Source organism: Mustela lutreola, chromosome 5, assembly GCF_030435805.1.
Source record: "Mustela lutreola isolate mMusLut2 chromosome 5, mMusLut2.pri, whole genome shotgun sequence".
Taxonomy (NCBI): Eukaryota; Metazoa; Chordata; class Mammalia; order Carnivora; family Mustelidae; genus Mustela; species Mustela lutreola.
This window is the reverse complement of record NC_081294.1, coordinates 64,137,964-64,163,765: the sequence shown is the minus strand read 5'-3', so window position 1 is coordinate 64,163,765 and position 25,802 is coordinate 64,137,964. Positions and strand designations below refer to the sequence as shown.

Here is a 25,802-nt window from a genome sequence, read left to right as displayed (position 1 = left end):
TTTCTTTTTTTTTTTTTTTGTAAAGAGCACTAGACTTCCCAGGCCCTCTGTTTCCTGAGTGAGTCTGAGAATCTTCTTTCGACCTTGGTCTCAGAGTGGCTCCAGGAAGTCCTAGGAGTGGGTGAAAGGGTCTCAGAGGAGCCATAAATGATGCAGATTTTGGCTGTGGGTCATGTCAACTCCCAGCCCTAAGGACAAAACTGGGCAGAAACTTGGCACACATCTTCATAGCTGCTCTAACTGACCCGACTTGGTTTGTATTCCAAGGGTTTCTCATCAATACAAGTAAATCTTTAGTAGAAATTATTCTGATTCAGAACTTTTAGAAGTTTCAAGGTATACGAAAACCAAAATTTTTGCCTTCAAGTTCTCATCACCCGTACTGTCCCCACCTGGGTCCAAACCAGCCCCATCACTGGCCTGCTGTAGCGAGCCAGCCTCCTCGCCAGGCTCTGGACCATCGCTGTTGGCCCTCTTCACGCTGCACACAGCGTGGATGTCACACCCCTAAAGCCTCAGGATCACACCACTCCCGTGCCCACGCTGCTTCCAACCCCGCAGGCTACAGCCAGGGCCCGGGGACAAAGAGCTACTAACCCATGCCCGGGGCTGCCATTAGAATCCTGGAGACGACGACTTGCGTGATGGCTTGTTTTGCAGCGTTGGCTGACTCACCCAAGCGGTTCCCATTCTCATCTGTGACGGGAATGCCAACTTTGAGCTCCCTGCCGAGCAAAACGCAGGCAAAGAAGTTCACAGAGGCCCTTGTGAGATGGCTGGATATGGCACTGTGCTCTGGAACGTCAAGTCCATACTGAACCCAAATGCCCACTCGAGTGTCATTTTTGGCACTAACAGGTCTATTTATTTTTTAAAGATTTTATTTCTTTCAGAGAAAGAGAGAACAAGCAGTGGGGAGGGGCAGAGGGAGCGAGAGAAGCAGACTCCCTGCTGAGCAGGGGGCTGAACACGGGACTGGAGCCCAGGACCCTCTCTCTCTGCCCCTCTCCCTGCTCACTGTCATGCTCTCTTTCTCAAATAAATAAATTAGCAAATAAAATCTTAAAAAAAGAAAAGTTAAAATAACACTAGTAAACTCCTTGGGAAAAAAGTGCTGTATTTTTAATAACAATGTAATTCAAAGGGTGAACATGTTAACTTAAAGGTAAGGCTAATTTCTATGCTCACATGCAAATCTCAGCAGCTTTAATTATAGAACACGGCATTAGTGAGTAAACTCACCACACTGACACGGGAATCACTAGTCTGTGGCACTGCTGGATAGTTAACTCTGGCCACTAGCACTAAAATTATAGCTCCTGTTTTACACTGTTCTTCATTATCCATTCCAAAATGCTTTTTCATGTTCTTTCTTCCCTTTTCATTTCTGCCAGTTCTATAAAAATACTTCCAAAAATATAGATTAATATTATTTTAAACCCATTAAAACATTTCTGGGGTAGGGGGGCAGCCTATTTTAGAGAACAGACTTTCTGTGCATGGGCCTTCTTTGCCTAGCTCTAAACAACCAAATGTTAATTGGAAATAGGTGTTTTAAACTTTTTATTACACAGAAGTAGAGAGAGTATTCTAACCCCCCACATACTCATTAGCCTACTTCAATAATTAGCAACTCATGGCTAAGCTTGTTTCATGAACGGAGCTATCCTTGTGCCCACAACAGATTACTTGGAAACAAACCTGAGGTCCCATGTAATTCCATCCATAAATATTAAAATGAATTATTAAAAGTTTCAACAAAATGAATTACTACCAGACTGAACTGTCAAGCACCCGTCCTTTCTCAGACTGCATATGAAACTTACCTTTGCCTCATTAATGGGATATTAATGCAATTAGCAGCAGCCACGGCAGCAAAGGGAACAAAACGTCCTATGAGTGGTGAGACATGCTGCGGGAAGAAAAATCCCAAACGCATTATCTTAGTTTGCCCGTGTGACTGAATGCAAATACTTACTTCTCCTTGAAAGCTTGCTAAAAACATAGTCTTATTGGTGTGGCAACTCAGGCCAGGGGTACTTTCAAAACTTGTTTCCTGGGGATGTTTGTGGATTTCCAGCACGGGTGCACTGGGACAAGGTGGGCTTCCAAGACATTGACCAGATTGGCCTGGCTGATGGACCGGGGTGGGCTTTGGTGTCACGGGGTCTTGAGTTCAGGAGCTGGCGTCTCCACCTTTCCAGAGGTGTGGGTGCGGGCACACTCCTCGGCACACAGCCTCTAGTGGGCAGTTAGGGTTGGGGAGCACTGGCCACGTAAGACGCGGTGCCAGGGACGGACCAGGGGCTTGGCAGGGTTGGCTGGTGACAGCACTTCTGAGACCCCACTGAGACAGGCAGGCAAAAATAATGATGGTAACAAGAAAGTCCTAGGAACTATTTTGAACTATTTTGAGAAATAATGGAGAGGCCTGGGGGCAGTCGGGTAAGAACAAAGGAAGAAGCCTTACTGGGGTAATAAAAATCCGAGTAAAAATCAGAGTACCTTGGTTAAGGCGTTAAGTCCTAGAGCTGTTGCCACGGCACCAGTTGTCGCGGAAACGTAAGCGGCTCCCAACTCACTGCAAAGAAAGGATAGAGCGTGAAAAACAAGTGCACATCAGGAAACTCGGGTCCAACACTTTCTGAGAAAATGAGGGGACCCTGTGAAAGGGCGTGATTAAGAAGGAAGAGCCCACAAAGCCAGCCTCATTATCACTCTACAAACGGGCCAACGCAGACTGGAAGCAAGCAGCCCCCGGAAGAGTGGCCTTTCGTGCGGACAAGCCGACCAGCACCTTCAGCAGCGGCCGTAGGGAGTAGGTCCTGGGGGCGGGGCATGGAGGCGCTGCGAGTGTGTAGGGAACGGCATCTTGGCGGAAGTGCGGCAGCATATCTGCCTAAATTAAAAGTACTTCTCAAAATATAAATACACATACTAGGATAAAACGTCCATGCTGCCGGTTCTTAAAACTAACTCGCTGTATCAAAATCCTGAAAGTCCCATCTGCAACAGGCAGTTAAGCACAGCTGTTTTCTCTTATTTTAAATACGATTTTAAGGGCGCCTGGGTGGTTCAGTCAGTTAAGCATCTGGCTCTGGGTTTCGTCTCAGGTCATGATCTCAGGGTGGTGAGATCGAGGCCCACATTGGGTTCTGTGCTGGGCATGGAGTTTGCTTAAGGTTCTGTATCCCTCTCCCTCTCTCCCCCGCCCCCACCCCCGGTGTGCTCTCTCTCAAAAGATAAATAAATAAATAAAATAAGTGTTAATTCAAAGGGCTGGAAGAAATGAAGGTGTGCTAAACACTGTTGGTAACAGATTTCCACAGCCTTTGTTTCATATGGTGACAAGAGAAGGCTACAGACTGTCAGAAGCCATCTAAAGTGACAAAAAAGAAAACACTCTGAAGCGTTCTCCAAGTTGAGCTAAAAGTTTTGGTTCGCTAATCTCTTAAGCCTGCTTGAACGCTTTTTTTTTTTTTTTTTTTTTACAGGAGGCAATATTTTAAAACCTATTACCTTTTGTTTGGCTCTATAGATGGCTTATTTAAAGACAAATCCTAAGTAAAAGTCCCCTTGGTTTCTGCAGATTACACTCTGGACGCCGCTAATTTTGATGGGTTAACTGGCCATAGGCTCGGGGTAGACGGGGGCACAGCCTGTCATCTGCCACAGGCTGGCCCTCGACTGTCTGCCCTGTGTCCTGCCTGAGGGTGTGCCCGCCAGCATCCCTAACAGCACGAATGACGTCTGAGAAGGCAGGCTGGGCAAGACGGTCATCTTGATGGGAAGGCAGGAGGAGAAAGGCTACTGGAAAATATGCTCCATGATATTCTGAACAACACCAACAATCTACACACCACTGACTCCAACGCACACTGGCAGTACGGAGAACGATTAAGTCTCAGGGTCTTACTTTACAGTGAGGGGAGCGTCTCCGCTTCTGTTGGTGTAATTGACCACGGCATTGAAGGACTGGTTGATCCACTGCCAGAACAGCACCGCCGGTGTGGTCCTAAAACAGAGCATCCATCACACACCGGCCATCGCCTATGATCTAGCCTCTGGGCGGAACAGAAAACGTGAACACCAGTAACCACAGAGGAGATGGACTGCGGAAGGAGAATGCTAGGTCAGAGACCGTGCTTCCTGCATCGAAGGCTTGGGACCTGAGTGGTGGGACAGAAGGGCGCCCTCAGATTCTCAGCCTCCTTCTTTGGTTCTGGGTAACCCCAAGCTCAAAGGGCTACAGTAAGGATCAAGTCATCCTCCTTAAACCTGATCTTAAATCTGCAGACAGCCTGGCACACAGCAGACACTCAATGCCCCTTCTCTTGGGGAGAAAAGCCAGCTGTTTGTAGGTGAAGGAGCCCTGCTCCCTCCTCACAGCACGTGAGAGCCTGAACCTCCGTGTCTAGTCTACGGCTGCGCGGCTATGGCTACGGCTATCCATCTCATTTTCTTTCGGGTGTTAAGAGGGAAAAATTCAGTCTCCTTTTGAATGACTATTTATTTAGCACCAGGAAAAGTTAAGGCCACCCCCTCAAGCTATGACATTTACACAAAATGGAACTCAGCGTGGAATGACATTTATTTCAATAAAACTATTTACATACAAAAAGGTACTTTAAGCATCTGAGTATAAAGTGAAGGGTTGTTACATTTCCAGAACTTACCTATAAAATGTCATCATACAACCTGTGATGGTCATGTTCATTGGAACCTGAGCTGACATTCTTCCTATCAAAATCATCTTTTCACCCGTGTCAGGATGAAAAGCTGAATCATAGATGTACTTTGCTCTCCATAATTCATTTTCGGTAAGACCTGGAGGAATAATTCCTTGCCTAGGGAAACAAACAAGGACAGAAAATAATAAGAAAAATAAAAAAAACCTGTTCATTTCCAATAGCTCACCAGTGCTCTACAGACATGCCGCTAGAAAGTTTTAAAGTTTACCCTTACCTAAAACAACTATGCCTGTGGTAAAATTTTAGTAACCCAAAAGAAAGTAAACGCAATGAGCATTTCAAACCCATGTATCTCAAACCGTCTGAAATTTTGAAAAACAAAAACTTATTTTGTATCTTAAAGTATTCAACTCTGAAATACCCTTGTTTTAAATGACATATTTAAAAATGTATTTTGAACTTTGCAAATTCTATAATATATTCAACCAATTAGACAAAAGCTGTGGCAATCAAGAACATCAATTAATTTTTATATCTACAGTCTGAAACCCTAGATTAGAAGGACTCATTGTTTTATCCTGTTATCAAAGAAACACATGTTCACTGCTAAAAACTTAGAAAATACAGACATTCATTAGTGCAATTAAACACTGAAGCCCTTGATTACTCCTGTCCACTGAGACTGTTTTGTGAAGACACAGCCACGGTCTTGCAGATCTGTCTATGCCCCCTCAGGATCTCTATGAACACCATACCTGTTGCTTTAGGACGACCTTTTAAAAATGAATATTATTTTGTAAATGCTTTTCTGTATCTTTAGAGCTTCTTCTCTATCACCTGTACTGGGTTGAATAGCATCCCCCCAAATTCATATCCACCCAGAACCTCAGAATGTGACCTTATTTGGAACCAGGGTCTTGGGGCGCCTGAGTGGCTCAGTGGGTTAAAGCCTCTGCCTTCGGCTCTGGTCATGATCCCAGGATCTTGGGATCGAGCCCCAAGTCGGGCTCTCTGCTCCGCAGGGAGCCTGCTTCCTCCCCTCTCTCTCTCTGCCTGCCTCTCTGCCTACTTGTGATTTCTCTCTCTGTCAAATAAATAAAATCTTTAAAAAAAAAAAAAATGGAACCAGGGTCTTTGTGGATGTAATAGTTAAAATGAGGTCATGCTGATAAGGGAGGGCCGTAAATCCGATGACCAGTGACCTTGAATGCCAGCCATGTGCAGACAAAGAAGGTCCTGTGATTTCCGAGGCAGAGACTGGAATAATGTGGCTCCAAATCAAGGAACATCAAGGCACCCCTCGGGCCACGGGAAGCTGGAAGAGGAGAGGAAAGATTCTCCTGCAGAGCCTTCAGAGGGCAGTGACTCTCCCGACACCGTGGTTTCCGACTTTGGCTTCCAGAACTGCAACAGAACAAATTTCCGCTGTCTGAAGCCACTCCGTAGGTGGTAATTGGTTACAGCCGCCTTAGGAAACTAACACATCATCCTTTTAAATGCTTCAGTCTTCCACCGCAGGATTCTAATAGTGGATTATCCCAATCCCTACTGCAGGTCACTTTAATTACTTCTAATCTTTTCCATTTGTAAAGGATGAGGAAGTCAATCTCCTTAATAAATCTCTCTCCTGCATCTAAGATTAATCAGAAACAAATGCTGAGCCCAAAGTTATGTAAAATTTTGAGGCAGTGAATATGTTTTTTGTCATTCTTCTCTACTTGAGTATGTCTGTGGATCCTGGGGGCGGGGCAGCACCCTCACTGCCAAGCGGCTCTCCTGTAAACTTGACCCAACTTGACCTGCTGTAGGCCAATCTTGTTAGCTGTGTTATCTGCTCCCCTGAACATTTTTATCTTGATGTAGTCAGTTAGGAATAAACGCAGTCTTTGCCTAGAAAGGGCTGACTTGCTTCAGGGTTATACAGATATTCACCTCTACATCTTGCACTTTCTTTTCTTTTTTTTTTTTTTTTTTTTTTAAGATTTTATTTATTTATTTGACAGAGAGAAATCACAAGTAGATGGAGAGGCAGGCAGAGAGAGAGAGAGAGGGAAGCAGGCTCCCTGCTGAGCAGAGAGCCCGATGCGGGACTTGATCCCAGGACCCCGAGATCATGACCTGAGCCGAAGGCAGCGGCTTAACCCACTGAGCCACCCAGGCGCCCCATCTTGCACTTTCGTAACAGGGTTATTTTTCGTTTTTTTGTTTGTTTGTTTTTAATTGTCACGGAGGTTTTTAATTTATTTGGAATTTATCTTAAGACAGGAAAATGTTGAACTTGCTTAACTTGACTTGACCATTGGCTGCTCTGCCACCCTAACACCCAGATTGAAATGCTAGAGTCATCATCAATTGAGATCCTGTGAATGCTGGGTTTGGTTGGTGCTGGGGCTTTCTATAACGTTCCCACTACCTCTACCCTGTGGGGCCCAGGCCCACCCTCCCACTGACAATCTATTCTATGCCTGGTAGAACAGCAGTCTCTCCTCTTTCAAAAGTGCCTAAGTTATGTTCATTCTTGGGGCATCCGGGTGGCTCATTTGGTTAAGCAACTGCCTTTGGTGTCAGGTCCTGGGAAGGAGCCCTTGTCAGGCTTCTTACTCAGCAGGGAGCCTGCTTCTCCCTCTCCCTCTGCCTGCTAGTGCTTGGTCTCTCTCTGTCATAAAACAAAAACAAAAACAAAAACTAACCTAAGTTATGCTCATTCTTTTTTTCGGACAATGCTTAGAATTATTCTGTCAGTTTTATAGGTGAGCACAATTGTATTTGGACTGAAACTATACTGATTTGGAGAGAATTGACACCTGTACTGTATTAAGACTTTTCATCCAGACTTACTGCATGTTTCTCCGGTTATCAAAAGCTTCTTTTAATGACCACCCCCAAGTGGGCCTGGAACTGCTTCACACTTCTGGGCAAATGTAATCCCAAATATTTTATATATAGCTATATGTATATTTTTGGCCTTATGGATGCTATTAACATAATATTGTCTAATAAATTATTGCTGATGTATAAGAAACTGTTGACTTTTTGTGTAGCCTACTTGTTGTATTCTCTTATTTGTTCCATTGGGATTTTTTTAGTTGATTGGTGAGAAAATCATCATTTGCAAAAAAAAAGACAAAAGAAATTATCTCATGTTTTTATGATTTGTACATCTTCTTTCATCTGTCTTCGTTTTTTAAAAATTTATTTATTTAAGCAATGTCTACACTCAACATGCAGCTCAAATTCAGGATCCCATGGACCACTGATAAATCAGTTAGGCACCCCTTTTACTTCTTTTTTAGGTCTTTCGAATTGGTTAGAGCTCCAGAACAATGTTATACAATAGTGAAGATAAAGGTATCCCTGACTTGCTCCTGACTTTAAAGAGAACGCCTCGTAGAGCAAGACTTTTAGGGGAGTGTTATAAGGTGTTACGGGAAAGAAAAAAGGCCCATGTTCAAGTTTGGGAAAACAGACTAATGGCTTTATTTATTCTAATATTTTTTGGAATTTTTTGCAGTCATTGGGGTGTGACATCCTTGAGAATGGGGTATAGGAGTGCCTGGCTGGTTCAGTCAGTGAGGCAAGCAACTCTTGATCTGCGTTTTAAGTTCAAGCCCCATGTTGGCTATAGAGATTACGTAAAAATAAAATCTTAAGAAAAAAAAGAAAACGGGCTGTAAACTTTTCCAAATTTGACTATGGAAGCCACTTTCTCTCCTTTCTTCCCCCACCTCCTTCCTTTCTATCTTTCTCTGTCTTTCTGCCTTTCTTTCTCTCTCTCCCTCTCTGGTATTGGGGTGAAATATTCCACAGGATTGCTTTTCTGCTGAACTGTCTGGGACGTTCAGCTCTACTCTTTCATTATTTGGTGTGATGCTAGCTGCTAATGTGGGTGTGTATTCTTTACCATATTAAAGAAATACAGTATATTATTCCTAGCTGATCAATTATTTTCTGGGAAACACATGGATAATTTAACCTTCTTTCAGGCATCTATCAAAATGTGACTTTCTTGCTTCAATGTGAGAAATAACACTGATAGATGTCCTAAAATTAAACAACTTTTTATTCCTGGAATAAATCCTACTTGTTCACACTTTCATGAAAGGCTGGATTTGATATGCTTGTATTTTATTCTGGATTTTTACATTATTAATTTGCAAGATGGGCCACTGTACTCTTTCAGTGTACTTCTGTCATTTACAGTACCAGTGCGGCAAATTAATTGGGAAGCATCTCCTTTTTCAAAAAATTAAATCGGCTTTACCAAGGTATAATTTAATTGAAGTAAAAGTCACCCATTTTAAGTGGATGACTTGGTGAGTTCTGGAAAAGGTAGAGTGGTGCAGCCACCTCCAGAGTCATGGTATGGAATATTTTCATCTTCCCCAAAACAGGCTCCTCTGGAGGCTTTCCCCCCTTTCTTGGAAACCCCTAATCTGCTTCTACCTTCCCATCTGTTATCGGGAACTGGCAAACTATATAGCCCATGGACTGTTTCTGAATGGCTTGTGTGCTAAAAATGGTTTTTACACTTTTAGGGGGTTGTAAAAACAGCAAAAACAAGGATATGCACGAGAGAATGTATGGCCTGCAAAGCTGAGAACAGCGCCCCCTGGCCCTCTGCGGGGAAAGCATGCCAACCTCTGCTCTCCCCCGCTGGAGGAGTGTCTGGGGTTTACTCTCCACGTCTTTGTTGCTCTTTTTTTCACCAAGCCAGCGCTGTAATTCATGCCTCCCACTGCCCCTGTTTTGCTCTCACAGTGTTAGCTCCTTTGCAATGCTTTTACGTCTTCTTTTCAACTCCTCTGTCTTTTCTTCTGCACCTCTCTGCTTTATGGCTTTTGTTCCAGATTCACAGAATACCTCCCTTCCCGAATTCCTGACGTGTGCTTCTGCTCTTCCTCTGTCTGTTCTTTGGTACTTTGGCATAAGGTTCCAAGATGTTCTGCCGCTCGGCTCTTTTCTCTTGATGCGCTGGTACGGGCTAAGATCTGGCCAGCCTCAGTGTCTGATGACGAAATCTGTAGACTGCCCTGCTTCCTTCCCTGACCACCCACATGACCATCAAACACCTGCCTGTGGGTGCCGCTCATGGCATGTTTGGGTGGCGTAGAGCCCACTGCTCCAGATCTCAGCTTCTGGCTGACTCCCCCTAGAGCAGGAGTCTGTAAATTACTGTCTGTGGCCTGTCTGCCTCACCTGCTAAGAGTGGCTTTTAATTTTTTAAAAGATTGTATTTTTAAAAATATAAAATTTAAAAAAACACCCAAAACAAAAATAAAAAGTTGAGAAAACTATGGGGCAGAAACCCTCTGTGGCTCACAAAGCCTAACATATTTCTCATGTGGTCTTTTATGGAGACAGTTGTGACCACTGCTGTGTTGGAGCACCGCTCTTCTCTGATGTCACAACTGGCTCTTTGAATCCATGAACCGCAGCCCAAACCTACAAACCTGCTACAGCATCTTTCCGTCCAAGTCCCTCCCGGCAAGGTTCGTTCACTGAGGCTTAATTTCAGAAGCAACCAACCTAATCTAATTCTAACCACCTGCTTTTTGCATGGTGCGCTCTCCATCTGAAGACAGAAAGATGCATGCGGAGGGGGTGGGCTATGAATACAGGGATGAACTAGAGAGTAGGAGGCAGAGTGCTGGGAAAGGGGACCTCACGGATTGGTACCTAGGAGCTGGAGGGATGGCTGTCTTATTTTCAGGTCACTGTGAACACCGGATATCTGCACTAAGGCTCAGTCTCTGGGGATAAAACACGCCTTCCTATTTCCTCTTTTTTTGGAGGGGGGCGGGTAAAGACGATTCCATTGCAAAAAAAAAAAAAAGAAAAAAAAAAAGAAAAGTTGTAAAATCACTAAGTGAAGGTTTAAAAGAAAACAGGCTAACATGATGACCTATTACCGTATTAATCAAAAAAGCATAATCATGAAGGTTACCTGTAATCATGCACTATTTTTCTTGCATTCTCTAGTTGTTCGTTGGTTAACAGGATATTCCTGGGATCTGTCACAGTGAAAAAATGATTGGCTCGTCCAACAAAGGTGCTTTGATCCCATCGAGGTTCCTTGATGTTAATGTTCGGTGGAAGTTCTCCAGACATAGTCCTGGACTCTAGAGGGTCAAAAGACAAGTCTACTGAAGACTTAACAGTGTTGCTACACATTTTAGAAACTCTATAGTCACATTTATTTCCAGATAAAGACTTATGTACATTCCTCTTTATAAAAATAACTTTGCTATAAGTGGCAGAAAGACCATCTAAATCCTAAACTTCCTTTGTCCATATATTCCAATGGATCGTAACCAAATTTCAATAATTTCTCATATACTTCTCCTGATAGATACATAGTATTTAATCATTCTTTAACTTTAGGGAGCCTAGAAATACTCCAGAAAAAGTAGAAATAGAAAAAGTTAAAAATAACATCAGTAGTAATAGGGTTTAAAGTTTGAAATCCCTTTTCTGGGCCTAACAACCAATGCCAAGCTACTACTACATTCTGGTCTACTAAATTTGTTACTTCTACTGATAGAAGTGACTAATTATGCCAAAAAGGGTTACATGCTAAAAATACTACAATTAGAAAAAGACTCAGATTCAGTCAGCCTGTTCAGTATATAAACCACCAATCAAAAATGCAAAAAGTTATGTCCCTCAATCTAACAGGGACAAGGTGGGAAAAACACATTCCGACAAGCCCATGAATACGAGTAACACTGTAGCCTAAAATCTCCCTCATATAATACCTATTTTACAGCTAAGAACCATCACTCTTTTCCTAAAAGTAACTAATTTCTTTCTCTGAGTGATACACACTTATTTTTAGAACTGCACTGTATTATTGTAATGCATGCTTATGGTAATGCTCTGAATAATATAAGTTTATTGTAGAAAATATAGAATAAAGAAACAGAATCTTTGATAAGTTAGCCACACTGAGATAACTGTCCTTTATGTTTTGGTGATTCCTTGCAGACATTTTTTATACATAGCATCTAAATAAAAAAATAAAGTTGATATCATACTTTGTATTTTAATTTCCTGATTTTTCTTTTTTTTTTTTCCTTTGGCGCCTACTTCATGTTCTTTCCCATGGCACTAAATACTCATTTTAGGTATATAACAACACCTTTAATGTCTAAATTATTTTCAGTTTTTCACCATGATAAATAATGTATCCTTGTCTATGATCTTCTCCCTCAAAGCCGGTGATCTCCTTAGACCAGATCTCTCGGTGTGACATTAAGGAGACTGAAGGACCGAGTCCCTATGAAGGCTTCAAACCACTGCTTTTCTTTTGTTATTCCTGCTTCCCTTCCCTACGTTTCTATTATCAGTTCAAATAGCAGCTTTCTTTTCCAGGTCATTTTCCACTAAGTTATTTTTTAGTGCTTCTCAAGTTCTTAGGTACCTTACGATGCCAAGTGCAGATGCTAAGCACTTTGGTCATTTATACTTCATCAAAGTCTCAAACTAATATGTATCCTAGCCCACTGGGTCAAAATCGAGCATGTTAGGACAACGGGTGGGAGGAATCCAGTGCCCGTGAGACAGCTAGTCAGTGAGACGGAGAAAGTAAAAATCGGCCCCGCTACTTGCAAAGCCAGCTGGAACAATAAGCACAAAGTCAGGTGCAAGGTTAACAGGAAGCCGTACTTCTCCCAAGGTCACAGCGATGAAGTGTCCTAACACTGCCCTTCTTTGAATGACTAAGGCTTTCTGATCTCACTGAGACATTGTTTCTTCTATAATCCCACACTGTTAGAAACTTTGCTACTTGAAATGGAAACAGAAAGAATGAAACATCCCACTCTGGACAATGAAAAGGAGTCTGGATTTCCTGCGTAGGTATGGAGTCTCAGATGAGGGAGTTTCTGGACGCGGCATTCCACGTTTCTCTTAACTTTGTACTTTCCAAGGAAATAGGGAGGTGGGGCCACGACAGTCTAGACCTTAACACCCAGCCCTGGTCGGAGCCAATCAGAATAGGACTTCACTAAGCTTCGCTGAACGTCCACTGCTCCCCAAGATGCTCCAAAAGCTCTAGCTCCTCCCTTGTTGGTGAGGCACACTCTGTTCCTCTGATGTGTGGTCTCTCTCGAAGTAGGAAGCCAGTGAGCGTGACTCTGTCGGCCTACAGGTTTGTCCCCGCTGGGCTCTGGCTGACTGAGCTGTGGTGACAGAAACATCTAAATCTCAAATTAGGACACATCCCCATCATGGGCAGGAAGCCCAAGGTTGCAAGAAATATAATGGACCTCAGAGAGCTGTGCCATTGTATAAGAAATGTCTAAACTTTGTATTAGACTATATCACATGTGTTACTTATAAAACATGCAATAAAGCAAAAACAAAAACTCCAATTCACATCCAGGAGAACAGCAGAAGTTTGTAGAGGTGTCAGCAGAGACCCAGCACCTTGCTGAGATGCCTCAGTGCCCCCCAGGCATGGAGGGGATTCAGCGGATGGGGTTACAGCAAAGGAGGCTGACGATGAGTGACCAGTGGGAGAAAAAGCAAGGAGAGCACGGTGTCCTGCAAGACACCAACTGGCCCAAAGGAAGAACACCTTGGTAGGTGGCGACACCCCCTGGTGGAATGGTGAGGAGAGGAGCATACAACCCTGAGGGGCCAGTCTACGGGAGGGGGACACTGCAGAGACGGTCGTCTTTGCAAGTTCTAAGAATTCTGAGCCATGAGTGCAGCAAGCAGGGAGAGACTGCACACACACACCAAACGTCCTCCCTGGGGAACTGTTCATCCCTGCAAAGACAATTACTATCTCCTGCCTCGAGATGCAGATTCCGCAGGCCCAGCATGACGCCGGCCGTGGGACTGTGCCGGCGCTCTGGTCCGGCCCTCCAGCAGTCTGGGCACCAGGCTGTGGCCACACATGCAGCTGGGGCGGCTTCCTTCCCGGCGTTTCTCTGTGCTGCCTATGCCGTCCCTCAGGCCCGAACCGTCGCTACGTTCCCTGGTGGATATCTGATACAGATGGCTCTCATAAAAGCGAGGGCTCAGTACTCTTTCTCTCCTGCAAGTACAACCCTCCGCATCACTATTTGTCCTTTATGCCTAACATACATCATCTAACAAACCATAACAGACCATCTCCAATTTCTGAAATAGAAAGCAACATTTAGGTCACATTGCCACAAACATGACCTGACGGAACTGGTTACTTTATAAAATCAAAACATCCTAATTGCACAAGAGCTGGATAGGATCTTTAAAAAAAACCCACGGTTTTTAATTGTACCATACAGAAGAGAAAACAGAGGCCCGGGAGGAGGGGTGCAGGGAGAGGGAGATAACCTGTCCAGGTTGCGCGAGTGGTGCCAGTGCCATTAGAAGAGCTGCAGGTCCAGAGTGGGGCTGCACTCCTGGGCACGGGTGTGCCAGCTCCCTCCTTCTCCTCTACCACTCTCTGTGAGCTATGTTCCCCTCCAAGTGTACCAATCAATACCTGAACAGAACTGGTCTCTTTGAGGCCCTCCTTATTCCTCTAAAGGCAAACGTTCCTACTGATGCTGTGCTGACACTGTGAAGTTCTGCACGACTGGGAGCTTGGGGCGACTCGGGAGCACGTGAGCAAGAGGGCTGTGAAGGCCTCATGAAGTCTTTAACAGGCAAAGGAAAAAGGGAGAGGTGGGGAATGCTTGGAGTTTGTGTTACAGGCGAGGAACTGGGATAGATGCTTGTCTGAGAGTGCAAGCCTTTACTATGTGCCTGTGGCAGAACATTCCATCCCAGCTCTCAACAACAGTGGGCCCTCTGAACACTATCCACATTTCATGGCAGAGGTAGGTCAGAATCCGAGATTTTGCTCCCAAGGAACCCTTACCTACCCAGCAAGAGAGGAAGGAGGCTGAACTTTGAACAAGCTTATGGCGATGGGCCTTGTATGCCCCTTCCCCAAGATGTGCGCATCCTAGCCCCACACACTGTGAATATGTTATCTTCTGTGGTAAAGGGACTTTGCTGGTGTGATTAAGTTACAGATCTTGAGACTGGGAAACTAGCCTGGCTTATTCAGGTGGGCCTGATGTGATCGCAAGAGCCCCTGCGATCGCAAGAGGAGGGCAGGAGAGGCAGAGTCGGAGGAACAGCAGTGAGATAAGCAGAGATTGGGGTGATATGGGGTGGTAAGGCAAGGAATGTGAGCAGACTCTCGAAGCTGGAAAAGGCAAAGAGCCTCCAGAAGGCACACAGGCTCATTTTCAACTTCCAGTCTCCAGAACTGTAAGATGATGTGTTATTTTACAACCACTAACTTTGTGGTTATTTGTTACAGCAGCAATAGGAAACTAATACCGCACTATTTTCCCTACTTAGAAAGGATTTCAAATAGCACTATATATTGGCATGAGAAGACTAGCTAGCCTTGATAACCTGTCTCTGCCCCTACATATTGCAAAAAAAAATAAAAAAGCCTAATCAGGGGATTCCATATTAACATTCTTACAAGGACAGCTGATCTCAATCCAGGTAAAATTTTAATTATTAACTGCAACTCCCATGTTTCAGTTAGACAAACCTTTTCATGCATGAACCTTCAAGCACAATTCACTTTCTCAACTCTAAATAAATCAACCAGTTTCTATAATCAAGAGGCCTACTTTCATTTTAAAAATCTATGTTCTATTCCACATTAAACTGTGGGGCCAGGAGTGGTCCCCCCATGGCCCTGTGGTAGTCATCTACCCCCTGGCCCCCCCGCCCCAGGTTTGGGTGCTCTGAGGGCCAAGCAATAGCTCTTGGTGCATTGAGTCAGGGTGCTGGGGGAGGGGGCACTGAGGTGCTGCTGGGGACCCCTCTCATTAGCACCGCAGAAATGCTGTATTTTGTACCTGGGCCTCTGACGCCGCAACCACCTCCAGGGGGAATGTGTCTGCATTGGGACTTTGCCACCACGTGGTAGGGGGTCCCGTGGACATGCCCCCTTTCCATCCGCTGGCTGGGCCAAGGGCGTCACTGCTTGGTCAAACCACCGTGTCCTGGGCACCCACTGGCTGGTGGGCAGCACTGGTCCCTGCATACTAGGAGCAGCTGTTTGAGTCAGAGGGTTGGGGATGCTAAAGCCACCTTGGGCACCTCTGTGGGGAGGAAGCCAAGTCCCCAGGGGTGGGATAGAAAGGAACCAGTTTGATTTCCTTGCAGTCTGGTTCAACCGGGCACCGCCATCTGGAGGTTCACGGTTCCTGGGCTTTGTTCCTTCACCCTCCCCACCCAGGATGGACCTGGTCAAAGATCAGATACCTTCGTGGGGAGTTGTTCTCAAACACAGCTGAGCACATGGTTCTGGCAGCTTTATAACAGGTACTCAGCAACTAGGAATTTCTGCAGAGAACACTGGATGAAGTCATTATGTTGTACAACTTTATGATGATATTGGGGACAGCAGGAATGAACAAGAACTAGTATGGCTCAAAAGAAGGTTTCAGAGAGGGGTGCCTGGGTGGCTCAGTCGGTTAATTTTGGCTCATGTCATGATCTCAGGGTGGTGAGATAGAGCCCCTGTGTTGGGCTCCATGCTGGGTGTGGAGTCTGCTTAAGATTCTCTCTCTCCCACTCCCTCTGCCCCTCTCGTCGCTCATGGTCTCTTCCCCCCACCACCCCAAACAAACAAACAAAAAGTCTCAGAGAAGAACATATATCCCTTTGGATTGTAGCAGTAGCATGGGTAAGGGGAAATGCCATACCTTAAAGGCACAGACTGCACAGGACACCAAGGAATGTGCTCAAGAATGTGTGAGTTGAGTGGTTTTATCACACCAGAAGCAAGTGAAAGATGCCACATCGAGAATCAGAAGACACCAGTGGGGAGGCTTCTCCCTTTGTGTGTCTACCTGAGGCTTCGACGGTTGTGCGCAACTGCGGAATTCGGAGAGGCCACAAAGAGAGAGACAGGAGGGGCAGAATGTCACAGCCACGGTGGGGGGGGGGCACTCAGTGAAGAACTTGCCCAGCCGGAACTTACGAGCCAGTTACCAGCGGGTTTGATAACTGCAGATGGTCACAGCCAAATGTGATGGTTTACACCACATCATCTTGGCACATGTCTGACGTTCAACAGATTGAGCTTTCAAGACCTGAACAGGTGGAATAGGGGAGCTGAGGGAGACAGAGGCTGTTAAGAGTCCAGAACAGAGACCTGACAGGGAGATGGCTGCTGAAGAGGACCTCCTTGTATACTTACATAGCTGTAAGAAGTCTCCTGAAGTTTCACCAGTTGAGCTGTTAATGCAGACTTAAGAATCTTTTCCATGAGTAATTTTAAAGAAAAAATTGTATTTTAAAGGTATTAAAATATTCTTTGTAGGAGAAAAAAAAACAGTGAGCTTTTAAAAAGTTTTCTGTGGTTGACTGACATCACTTCGCTATCAGAAGGTAGTCAAGGCTTTATCACTTAAAGACAAAATCACTTACAATGAACTCAGGACGTGGTTATCTGGGACCATTAACCATTAGAGGATTAGACTGCATTTAAATGAGTCACTTCTAAAGAGATTATTTTATATATTATATATGTTGATTCACTAATTGACCCCAGAAAGGGGACAGAAATAATCTCTTCGGAGGAAAATAGCTTCAAATTCAATATCCTGGCTAAGGTTTTAAGAAATATAGTCTCAGGGAGCCTCATCAAAATAAATTTCTCCAGGTCTTTATGTTCATTCATTCATTCACAAAGTTACTTTATGCATTCAGTATTCACTGAGGGCCTCTCTTGCACCCAGCACTAACTTGATCCTGGGTTTGGAAAGACCCCACATACAGTAAACCGTAAATTGAAAAAACAAAACAAAACAAAACATTTTAATGAATGCAACCTAAATTTCCCCAGAAAAACTTGTAGACATGCTTCACACATAGAACTTACTGGGTATGGCCATCACTTAGCTCTGCTGATAAAGGCTTCAACTGAGTTACCAGATCACTGATCTTGTTGAATGACTCCTGTATCCAAATCTATACACTTTTCTTTTTTTTTTTAAAGATTTTATTTGTTTATTTGACAGAGAGAGACAGAGAAGTCACAAGTAGGCAGAGTGGCAGGCAGAGAGAGAGGGAGAAGCAGGCTCCCCGCCAAGGAGAGAGCCTGATGTGGGGCTCGATCCCAGGACCCTGGGATCATGACCTGGGCCGAAGGCAGAGGCTTAACCCACTGAGCCACCCAGGCGCCCCTAAATCTATACACTTTTCAAAATAACCATTATTTCAATGGAGTAAGCCTGCTCTGAAATCTGTTAATAGCCAAGTTGCGGAGTTTATAAGCTTTTTTTTTTTTTTTTTTTTTTCAGGTTTTATTTTTAGGGGCACTTGGATGGCTCAGTTGGTTGAGCAACTGCTCTCCACTCTGGTCATGATCCTGAGGTCCTGGGATTGAGCCCCGTGTCAGGCTCCCTGCTGAGCAGACTCTCCCTTTCCCGCTGCTGCCCCCTGCGTGTTTGCTCGCTCTCTCTTTCAGATAAATAAATAAAATCTTTTTTAAAAAAAGATTTATTTTTAGAGAGAGAGACATAGCAGGCAACGGAGAGACATAGCAGGCAATGGGGAAAAGGGAGAGATACTCCCAAGCAAGTCCACGCTGAGTGCAGAGCTGAACTTGGGGCTCAGTCTCATGAGCCAGAGATCATGACCTGAGTTGAAACCACAGTTGGCCTCTCAACCAACTGCACCACCATGTACTCCAAGTTTAAAAACTTTTTTTTTTAAAGGAAAAATCCTTTATTTGACAGACAGATCACAAGTAGGCAGAGAGGCAGGCAGAGAGAGAGGAGGAAGCAGGCTCCCCACTGAGCAGAGAGCCTGATGCGGGGCTCGATCCCAGGACCCTGGGACCGTAATCTGAGCTGAAGGCAGAGGCTTAACCCACTGAGCCACCCAGGTGCCCCAAGTTAATAAACTTTTTTTTTTTTTTCTGTTCCAAGTTAATAAACTTTTAAAGCCCAAATGAGTGCCATGACAAATACCTTCCACTTATGAGGCATGACCTATTACAGGCCGGCTGGCAATGTTAATGAACTCCATCTTTCCCCAGGGCATTATTTAAACTACATCACCATCTTCTTGAACAGCTCTGGGAGGGCATTTCTGCCTCCCTGGTTGGTTAGACGTCACACCGTCAGCACACAGCACACAGCTCTGCAAGGGTGAGGACCACCCGCTCACTCCCAGGCCCAGGCCCCCCTCCACCGCACATAAGCCTCATGGCTGGTGAAGTCTGCACCAGCAAGGCAATGGTGATCAGTTTCATTTCCAGGTAAGTTCACTGAACGAGCTTGTGAGCTGAGCTTGCGTTCCTGGATCCAAGCTGGACTGTAACTGGGGATCCCTGGGCAGAGAGAAGGCGGGAAGCGGTGTGTACTGGTCAGGTGACTGTGTCTGTGGAGACAGCAGGCCTGAGCTCACATCCCAGCTCCAGCGATGATGCCGTGGTCTCGCACACCTGAGCCCAGGGCTCCAAGTTCCTGGATCTTTACCAATAAAATCAGGATACTGCTTCATAATAACCACTAATTTAATAACAATACGAGAGCTTTCCTTGTATTATCATCTCATCCAACCCTCACAACAGTTCAGTTTCCAGGGGTGGGTAGCGAACTTGCTTGAGTGAGGAAGGGTGCCACTGTGTGAAGGGAAGTATTTCCCTGGAGAGTCTGATTCAGCAGAGCTGTGGTGAGGCTTAGGAGTTAGATTTTTAAGAAGTACACCGGCAATATCCTCTGATTAGGTAAATTTGGGAACATTATGCTGGAAAGAACATAAAAATAATACACAAAAGATGACCCAATGCCTGACCGGTTGAGGGAAGACCCTGAGCCTCTTGCAGGACTAGCGAGGACATTTAAATGACTTCCGGGCTGGTGGCTTGGCCTGTTCTTTCTGGCAGGTTTCTGCTGAGGCTAGCTCCCTGCCCTGTGGCCTGGCCCTCTGAGCACCTTACCCGGACAACCTTTGGAATCAGAACTGGACTGGACCAAGCGCAGTGTGGACTAGAGTCCTGATCTGTCACTTCCTTTCGAGCCATGTCACCGAGTGAGTCACTTCCCATCTCTGAGCCTCAGTATTTTTATCTACAAGATGGAGGAAAGAGTCGGCTCACAGAGTTGGTAGGATTAGTAAGCTGAGGTGTACCAGATGGCTTTTAAACCTTTATTAACTGTCAAATGCTAAACAAAGGCAGGGCACACGTCTAATAAGCCAGTCTCCCAAGAATGGGAGCTCTGTCCTCACTGGCTGAAGTCCTGCCCATAAATGCAGTTGCTGCTGGTGTGTGTGTGTGTTGGGGGGGTGATGGGGTTGTGGGAGCAAAGGACTGGAGCTTGGGTGCCTGAAGAAGATGATCAGAAATGTCCAACAAAAATCAGTTTTCTCCAAGATAAACTTTATTTTCCGACCTTCAGCTACATGCCAAGAAAATACTTAAATTGGCAAAAAAATTTTCTTTCAAAATTCTGCAGGTAACAAGTTAACAGAGAATGTGTTTTTCATCAGGGACTTACTAACAAAGACCTTTAAACCTGGCTAAAAATTAACAATGGAAATTACATTATTAAACTGGAAACTTGCTGGTGACTAACACAACTCTAAAAGAGGCTTGAACGAGGTAAGAAAGCCGGGTCGTCCTGGTCTGCTTACTTGGGGCTGGGCAGGTGCAAAACAGCCTGCCAAAGTCACTGTCTGGGGGACAGGACTGAGCACCCTTTATGTGCCAGACACTAGGCTTTTAAGGCATTATGAGATGCGAAATCCTTATTTCAGTCCTCCAAGAAAATGCCGCTTATTTGTAGAGCTGCTCAGAAAAATCAAGCATCACCCCCAAGATAGCAGAGCCCAGAAGTGCTGCTTGTCTGTCTTTCTGTCACGCTTCTGACCCGTGGGAGCCCAGGGGTGATGCGGCTGCCAAGGGTAATCACCCTAACCAGAGGAGCCTAAAAAGCCCATTTACTAATTTGTTTGGCTTTGGGCTGGTTGTCCACACACCCCATTCCTTTCTCATGGGTGTGGCCACACAGGAGATCAAATTATAGACCAGAAGGCTGAATCCTGGGTAAAGAACAAGACTACTTCAAAATGAATTTCCACTCATCAGTGGCTTTCTGTTGCACACTCTCCTCTATTCCAGGGGGCTTTTCTAGAATCAAGAAAGCATGGAGAATTACTGCCTTCTACCTGTCTCCCTGCCGGCTTCCTCCTCACCCTGTCTTCGACCCCACAATGCAGATCCACTCTTGGATTAACTTGAGAACATCCCGGGGACAGTGCAATCATCAGCCATACTCCGGGCCTTAAATCAACTTTGGGTGTGGGTTTCTTTTTTTTTTTTTTTTTAAAGATTTTATTTATTTATTTGACAGAGAGAAATCACAAGTAGATGGAGAGGCAGGCAGAGAGAGAGAGAGGGAAGCAGGCTCCCTGCTGAGCAGAGAGCCCGATGCGGGACTCGATCCCAGGACCCCGAGATCACGACCTGAGCCGAAGGCAGCAGCTTAACCCACTGAGCCACCCAGGCGCCCGGGGTGTGGGTTTCTTAATCACTTACTTAGAATGGGTAAAGTTCTCAACCATTTAAAAAAAATTCTATTGGTTTTTTACTTCAGATGGTGGCATCAGCCTCTAAAAATGTTAAAATGCTACCAAACTGTAATATTTTGGATGCATTCAGTTGAGTATTTATTTTACTACCCACTTGAAAGAGTCAAATCAGGTTACATATAATGTCTCTGAAAACATGGGACAAAGTAATAGCTAACTAAAACTTGGTAACTTTGAACTTTGTATATTTATGCATAGGTCTGATACTTATTCTAACTTAACAACTTTTCACATGGTAGCTAAGTCAGCCTTTTTATGACTTATTGATACTGATTTCTTACCTTTAACCTCATATAAAAGGTGGGTTCCACCCATGACTATACTTCAATTAAATACATCTGACCATTGTTTGCACAGTAGGACGGGTATAGATGCCATATTTTATTCTAAGGGACTGGAGAGCAAAAAGTTTGGATGATGGACAGGCTCTTAGGGTCACTGCTGCTCTGGATAGCCTCTAAGCTTTCTCCCCAGGAAGTAAAGAAGGGGTGGGGGATGGATGCTTCCTCCTAGGTGGCACCGCTCTCGACCCATCCACATGAGATTTCATAAAACTTCTACAGAGTATTAAGAGCATTCTACATCTGACTGACCCTGAAGTTCAACCAGCCTTTGCTATACGGGTTCCTCTCTGACAACTACAACCACAGATATTCTTGTCCTGAAGGTCCATGGGCTTAAAACACCTTGAACGCATACCTGGAGCGATGATACATAGGCCTAGGCTAGAGGGGAACAGATAGATCTTTCCTTCCAAATTGTTGTTTTGCAAGCTAGATACCTGCAATCCTAAAGGGAGAAAGGACCTACTTAGGTCCCAGAACTTCTTGGTCGAGCCTCCACTCATCCTCCCCTGCTCTTCTTATACATCTTGTATGTCAAGTCTGGGTCCAGCACCATAAGAGCCACAAAGCCTCCTTATTTACTTACATACCCGGTTCCCACCTATTACAACGCCTGGAAACTGGGGATAGACAATGGAAGAGAACATCAAGAGGCGCCCAAGTCAAACTCTAGAAGGCAAGGCAGAAGAAGGGATTCTGAGTTTGAGAAAAGTACGAACAGAATGCAGTGGGTGTTCAGAAGGCAGTTGTCCATGAAGTGGTTAAGCGCCTGAGCTCTGAAGTCACTCAGAAGTAGGCATTTTCATTCAGATACTCAACAAATATTCATTGAGGGTCTACCAGGTACAAGCAATTGCTGGATGCAGGGAGGGATAGGTGAGCAAGACAAAAATAGGCCCTAGTCAGGAGATGAGAAAAAAAAAAAACCAGCAAGGAAACACAGTTAATTTCAACTGATGACAGATGCTATTTAAGAAAAGAACACAGGGGTAGCCTAACAAAAAACGCCTGCCTGAGGTCTCAGTTTTAGACAACACAGTCAAGGAAAAGCATCTTTGAGCAAGTAACATTTAAGCTGAGACTTGGCCTTGCCTTACAGGTAGCCAACTGTGTGACCTGTGCAAGTTACTCAACCTCTCTGAGTACCACCAGCTTTTGTATTGAGATCATAAAAGCAAAATCCACAATCTCACAGGATTGGAAGAATGTATAAGTCAATGGACCTAAGTCACCTACATACACTTAGTGGATGCCATGGTTGTCATTCTGGGAAGGTTAGAGATCTGTGACACGTGGGAAAGATCAAGAGAGCATGGAGAGATGCAAGGCGGGTCCAGGACCACTCTCTCACCTCTTTCCTGAAAGATTGAGGGTTCCAGGGCAGAGGCCAGGTGGTCTCCTCTCTGACCCCGGAGCCCAGCTGTGCGCCAGGAGGAGAAGCCAAGGGCTAGGAATGTGGGGGCACGGGGGTCGGTAACACCTGGTCACCAGGCAACCCCTCGAGCCCGTAGCGCTGTGGCCTGTCCCCGCGGCAGCCATTTTGGGTGGCCTCACCGCGGGGAGTTTCGTCACGCGGCAGTCGGGCACAGAGTGGCAGGGCGCGTGCCGGCGTGGATGGGTAGAGCCCCTTCCCGTCCGGGGCGAGACGCACTCCATCACGTCGCTCAGGGGGACCTCAGGGGTAGGTCAGGCTGCTGCAGGCGGGGAAGGTACCAGGCAGAGGGAGGGCAGGGGTCCCTAAGGTGCAGGGACCACCCCCAGCCCCTCGGCTCCGGAATCGCCGGCACAGCCAGGGGCTCCCGAACTCCCGCCGGGGGAAGTAGGGGGGCTCTCCGCGCTACAGACCCGCGATCGCGCGCCCCCTCCCCGGCCCACGCCCCTCCGCGGGGCTCCCTGCGCACTCGCCACCCAGCCCTGCCCGAGCCGCCGCCAGCCACTCACCGCTCCCCGCCGCGCGCGCTGCTTGTAGCACCCGAAAAGCGCCGCCTGCCCCGGCACCGGAAGCGCTTCTCCAGCCAGAGCGGCCCTGCGCGCCGCCGCCGCCTGGTGCGCGCCCTCGGAGCGCGTCCCCGTGCACAGGGAGCGCGGCCGCGTGGAGCCCCGCGCTCTCCCCCGTGCCCGCGCTTTCGCTGCTGGCTCCTCCCAGCTCTCGGTCTCCGCGGTCAGCTCCCAACTTCATCCTCGCTGCCTTGTGAGGCCCTCTCTGCTCAGGCCAGCGCCATTGCTTTCCGTTTGGGTTTCCCCGAGGGCACTGCGCCCTACTCGATCATTTCTTTATTGCCAGGATCTTGCAGAAAGTCCGCAGCCACCCATTCACTCACTCATTTGCCGTGTTTCCCAAATTGTGGAGTGTGGCACCGCTGGTGCCACAAGGAAAATTTAGGCGCTAAAGGGCCACTAACTGACTTAGGTCTTTGAAAGAATGGCTCTAGGCGTCTCCTTCAGCTCTGGTCCTGATCTCGGGATTATGGCTCTGGGATCAAGCCCCGCATTGGGCTCCCTGCTTAGTGGGAACTCCCCCTGCTTGTGTTCCTTCTCTCACTGTCTCTCTCTCTGTCAAATAAATAAAATCACAAAATAAATAAGAAAGGAAGAAAGAGAGGAAGGGAGAAAGAAAGAAAGAAAAAAGGAAAGGAAAGGAAAGAATGGCTCTGGGTACGGTATGGAAAGGTCATGAGACAGAAAGAGGCCAGGAGGGAGGCTACCCGGTTGGCTTGGACCCTGCTGATACAGCTGAGTTGGTGAGAATTATTGGGTTCTTGGGTATATCTTGGGGGCAGATGAAATCTAATATATGGTGAATCACATCATGTTCATGGAGAAGATTCTATTTTTAAAGTCATAAATTCTTCCTCAAATAACCTAGAAATACAATGCAATTCCAAACAAAATTCTGACAAATCCAGTGTGTAAGAGTGTGTCCCTACAACTTGATAACTATAAAGCATATATGGAAAAATAGTGAGAAATAACCAAAACAATTCTGAAGAAAAAGTAAGGTGGAGGGGTGCCTGGGTGGCTCAGTGAGTTAAGCCTTCCACCCAGGTCATGGTCTCAGGGTCCTGGAATCGAGCCCTGCCTTGGGCTCTCTGCTCAGCAGGGAGCCTGCTCCCCTCCCACACCCCTGCCTGCCTCTCTGCCTACCTGTGATCTCTCTCTCACTCTCTGTCAAATAAATAAATAAAAATCTTAAAAAAAAAAAAAAAGATAAGGTAGAGTGACTCATCCTAAAAATACGGGGAGGTAGTGTGTTTGTGAGGGATCAACAAATAGCTTGGGACAGCCAGAGAGAGGTACCTGACACAGACCCTGCTCGTGCAGAAATGTGCTCTGAGCTGGCATCCCAAGTGAGGGGGCAAGGATAAATACTCAATGATACTGGGGCAATTGAATCTCTACCTTATACCATACATGAAACTCAGCTCCAGATGCATTAAAGACTAGAGTATGAGAAACAAAACTCCCAAGTTTTTAGCAGACAATATAGGATGGTATGTTTATGACCCTGGGATAAGGAGACTTTTTTTTTTTTTAAGACTTTATTTATTTGACAGACAAGATCACAAGTAGGCAGAGAGTCAGGCAGAGAGAGAGAGAGGGAAGCAGACTCCCTGCTGAGCAGAGAGCCTGATGCTGGGATCAATCCCAGAACACTGGGATCATGACCTGAGCCGAAGGCAGAGGCTTTAACCCACTGAGCCACCGAGGTGCCCCAAGGAGACATTCTTAAATAAGCACAAAAAGTACAAAATATAAAGGAAGGATTGAAAAGTTAAACCTCAGGAAATCTCAGAAAATAGCTCACCAATGAACACATAAGAGAAGTGAAAAGTTCATGGACCGGGAGGAAATATTTTCAATGTGCGGATATGGTAAAGAATACCTACCCAGAACATATTACCAAAAATCGTTTGCAAACTAGCAAGAAGAAATAACCCAATGGAAAGACAAAATCATGAATTTACAGTTTACAGAGAAGGAAAAACAAATGGCCCCCACACATAAGTAAAGATACTCCAGCAGGCTAGTGATCTGGGCACTTAGCAGAGGTTTCACAAATAGTTTTTTTGGTGGCATTCCTTATCCTCAGAATTCCTATGAATGTTGAACCAGTTTCTGTTCTTTACCATAACGTGTGCCAAATGTTTGGTTCAAA

General features: G+C 45.6%; 1 protein-coding gene and 1 long non-coding RNA gene across 7 annotated transcripts in view; one reads left to right on the top strand and one right to left on the bottom strand.

Annotated features, from left to right (window-relative positions):
* The window catches only part of SFXN1 (sideroflexin 1), a 38,413-nt gene extending 14,688 nt beyond the window's left edge, over positions 1–23,725 (bottom strand). For all 5 annotated transcript variants that reach the window (XM_059174340.1, XM_059174343.1, XM_059174342.1 and 2 more), the window contains exons 1-7: positions 23,588–23,725; positions 10,636–10,810; positions 4,677–4,847; positions 3,917–4,015; positions 2,506–2,581; positions 1,827–1,912; positions 598–725 (exon numbers count right to left, since the gene is read on the bottom strand). In XM_059174340.1, the coding sequence (XP_059030323.1) occupies positions 598–725; positions 1,827–1,912; positions 2,506–2,581; positions 3,917–4,015; positions 4,677–4,847; positions 10,636–10,799 (724 nt within the window). In that variant the 5' untranslated portion in view covers positions 10,800–10,810; positions 23,588–23,725. The remainder of the gene's footprint in view (positions 1–597; positions 726–1,826; positions 1,913–2,505; positions 2,582–3,916; positions 4,016–4,676; positions 4,848–10,635; positions 10,811–23,587) is intronic.
* Positions 18,797–21,017, top strand: LOC131831935 (uncharacterized). Of its 2 annotated transcripts, none has more exons than XR_009353869.1 (4): positions 18,797–18,966; positions 19,597–19,742; positions 20,202–20,313; positions 20,833–21,017. It is a non-coding gene; the product is annotated as an uncharacterized LOC131831935 (long non-coding RNA). The 2 variants fall into 2 exon arrangements; XR_009353868.1 differs by having other exon boundaries at positions 20,168–20,313.
* Positions 23,726–25,802: the final 2,077 nt, after the last annotated feature.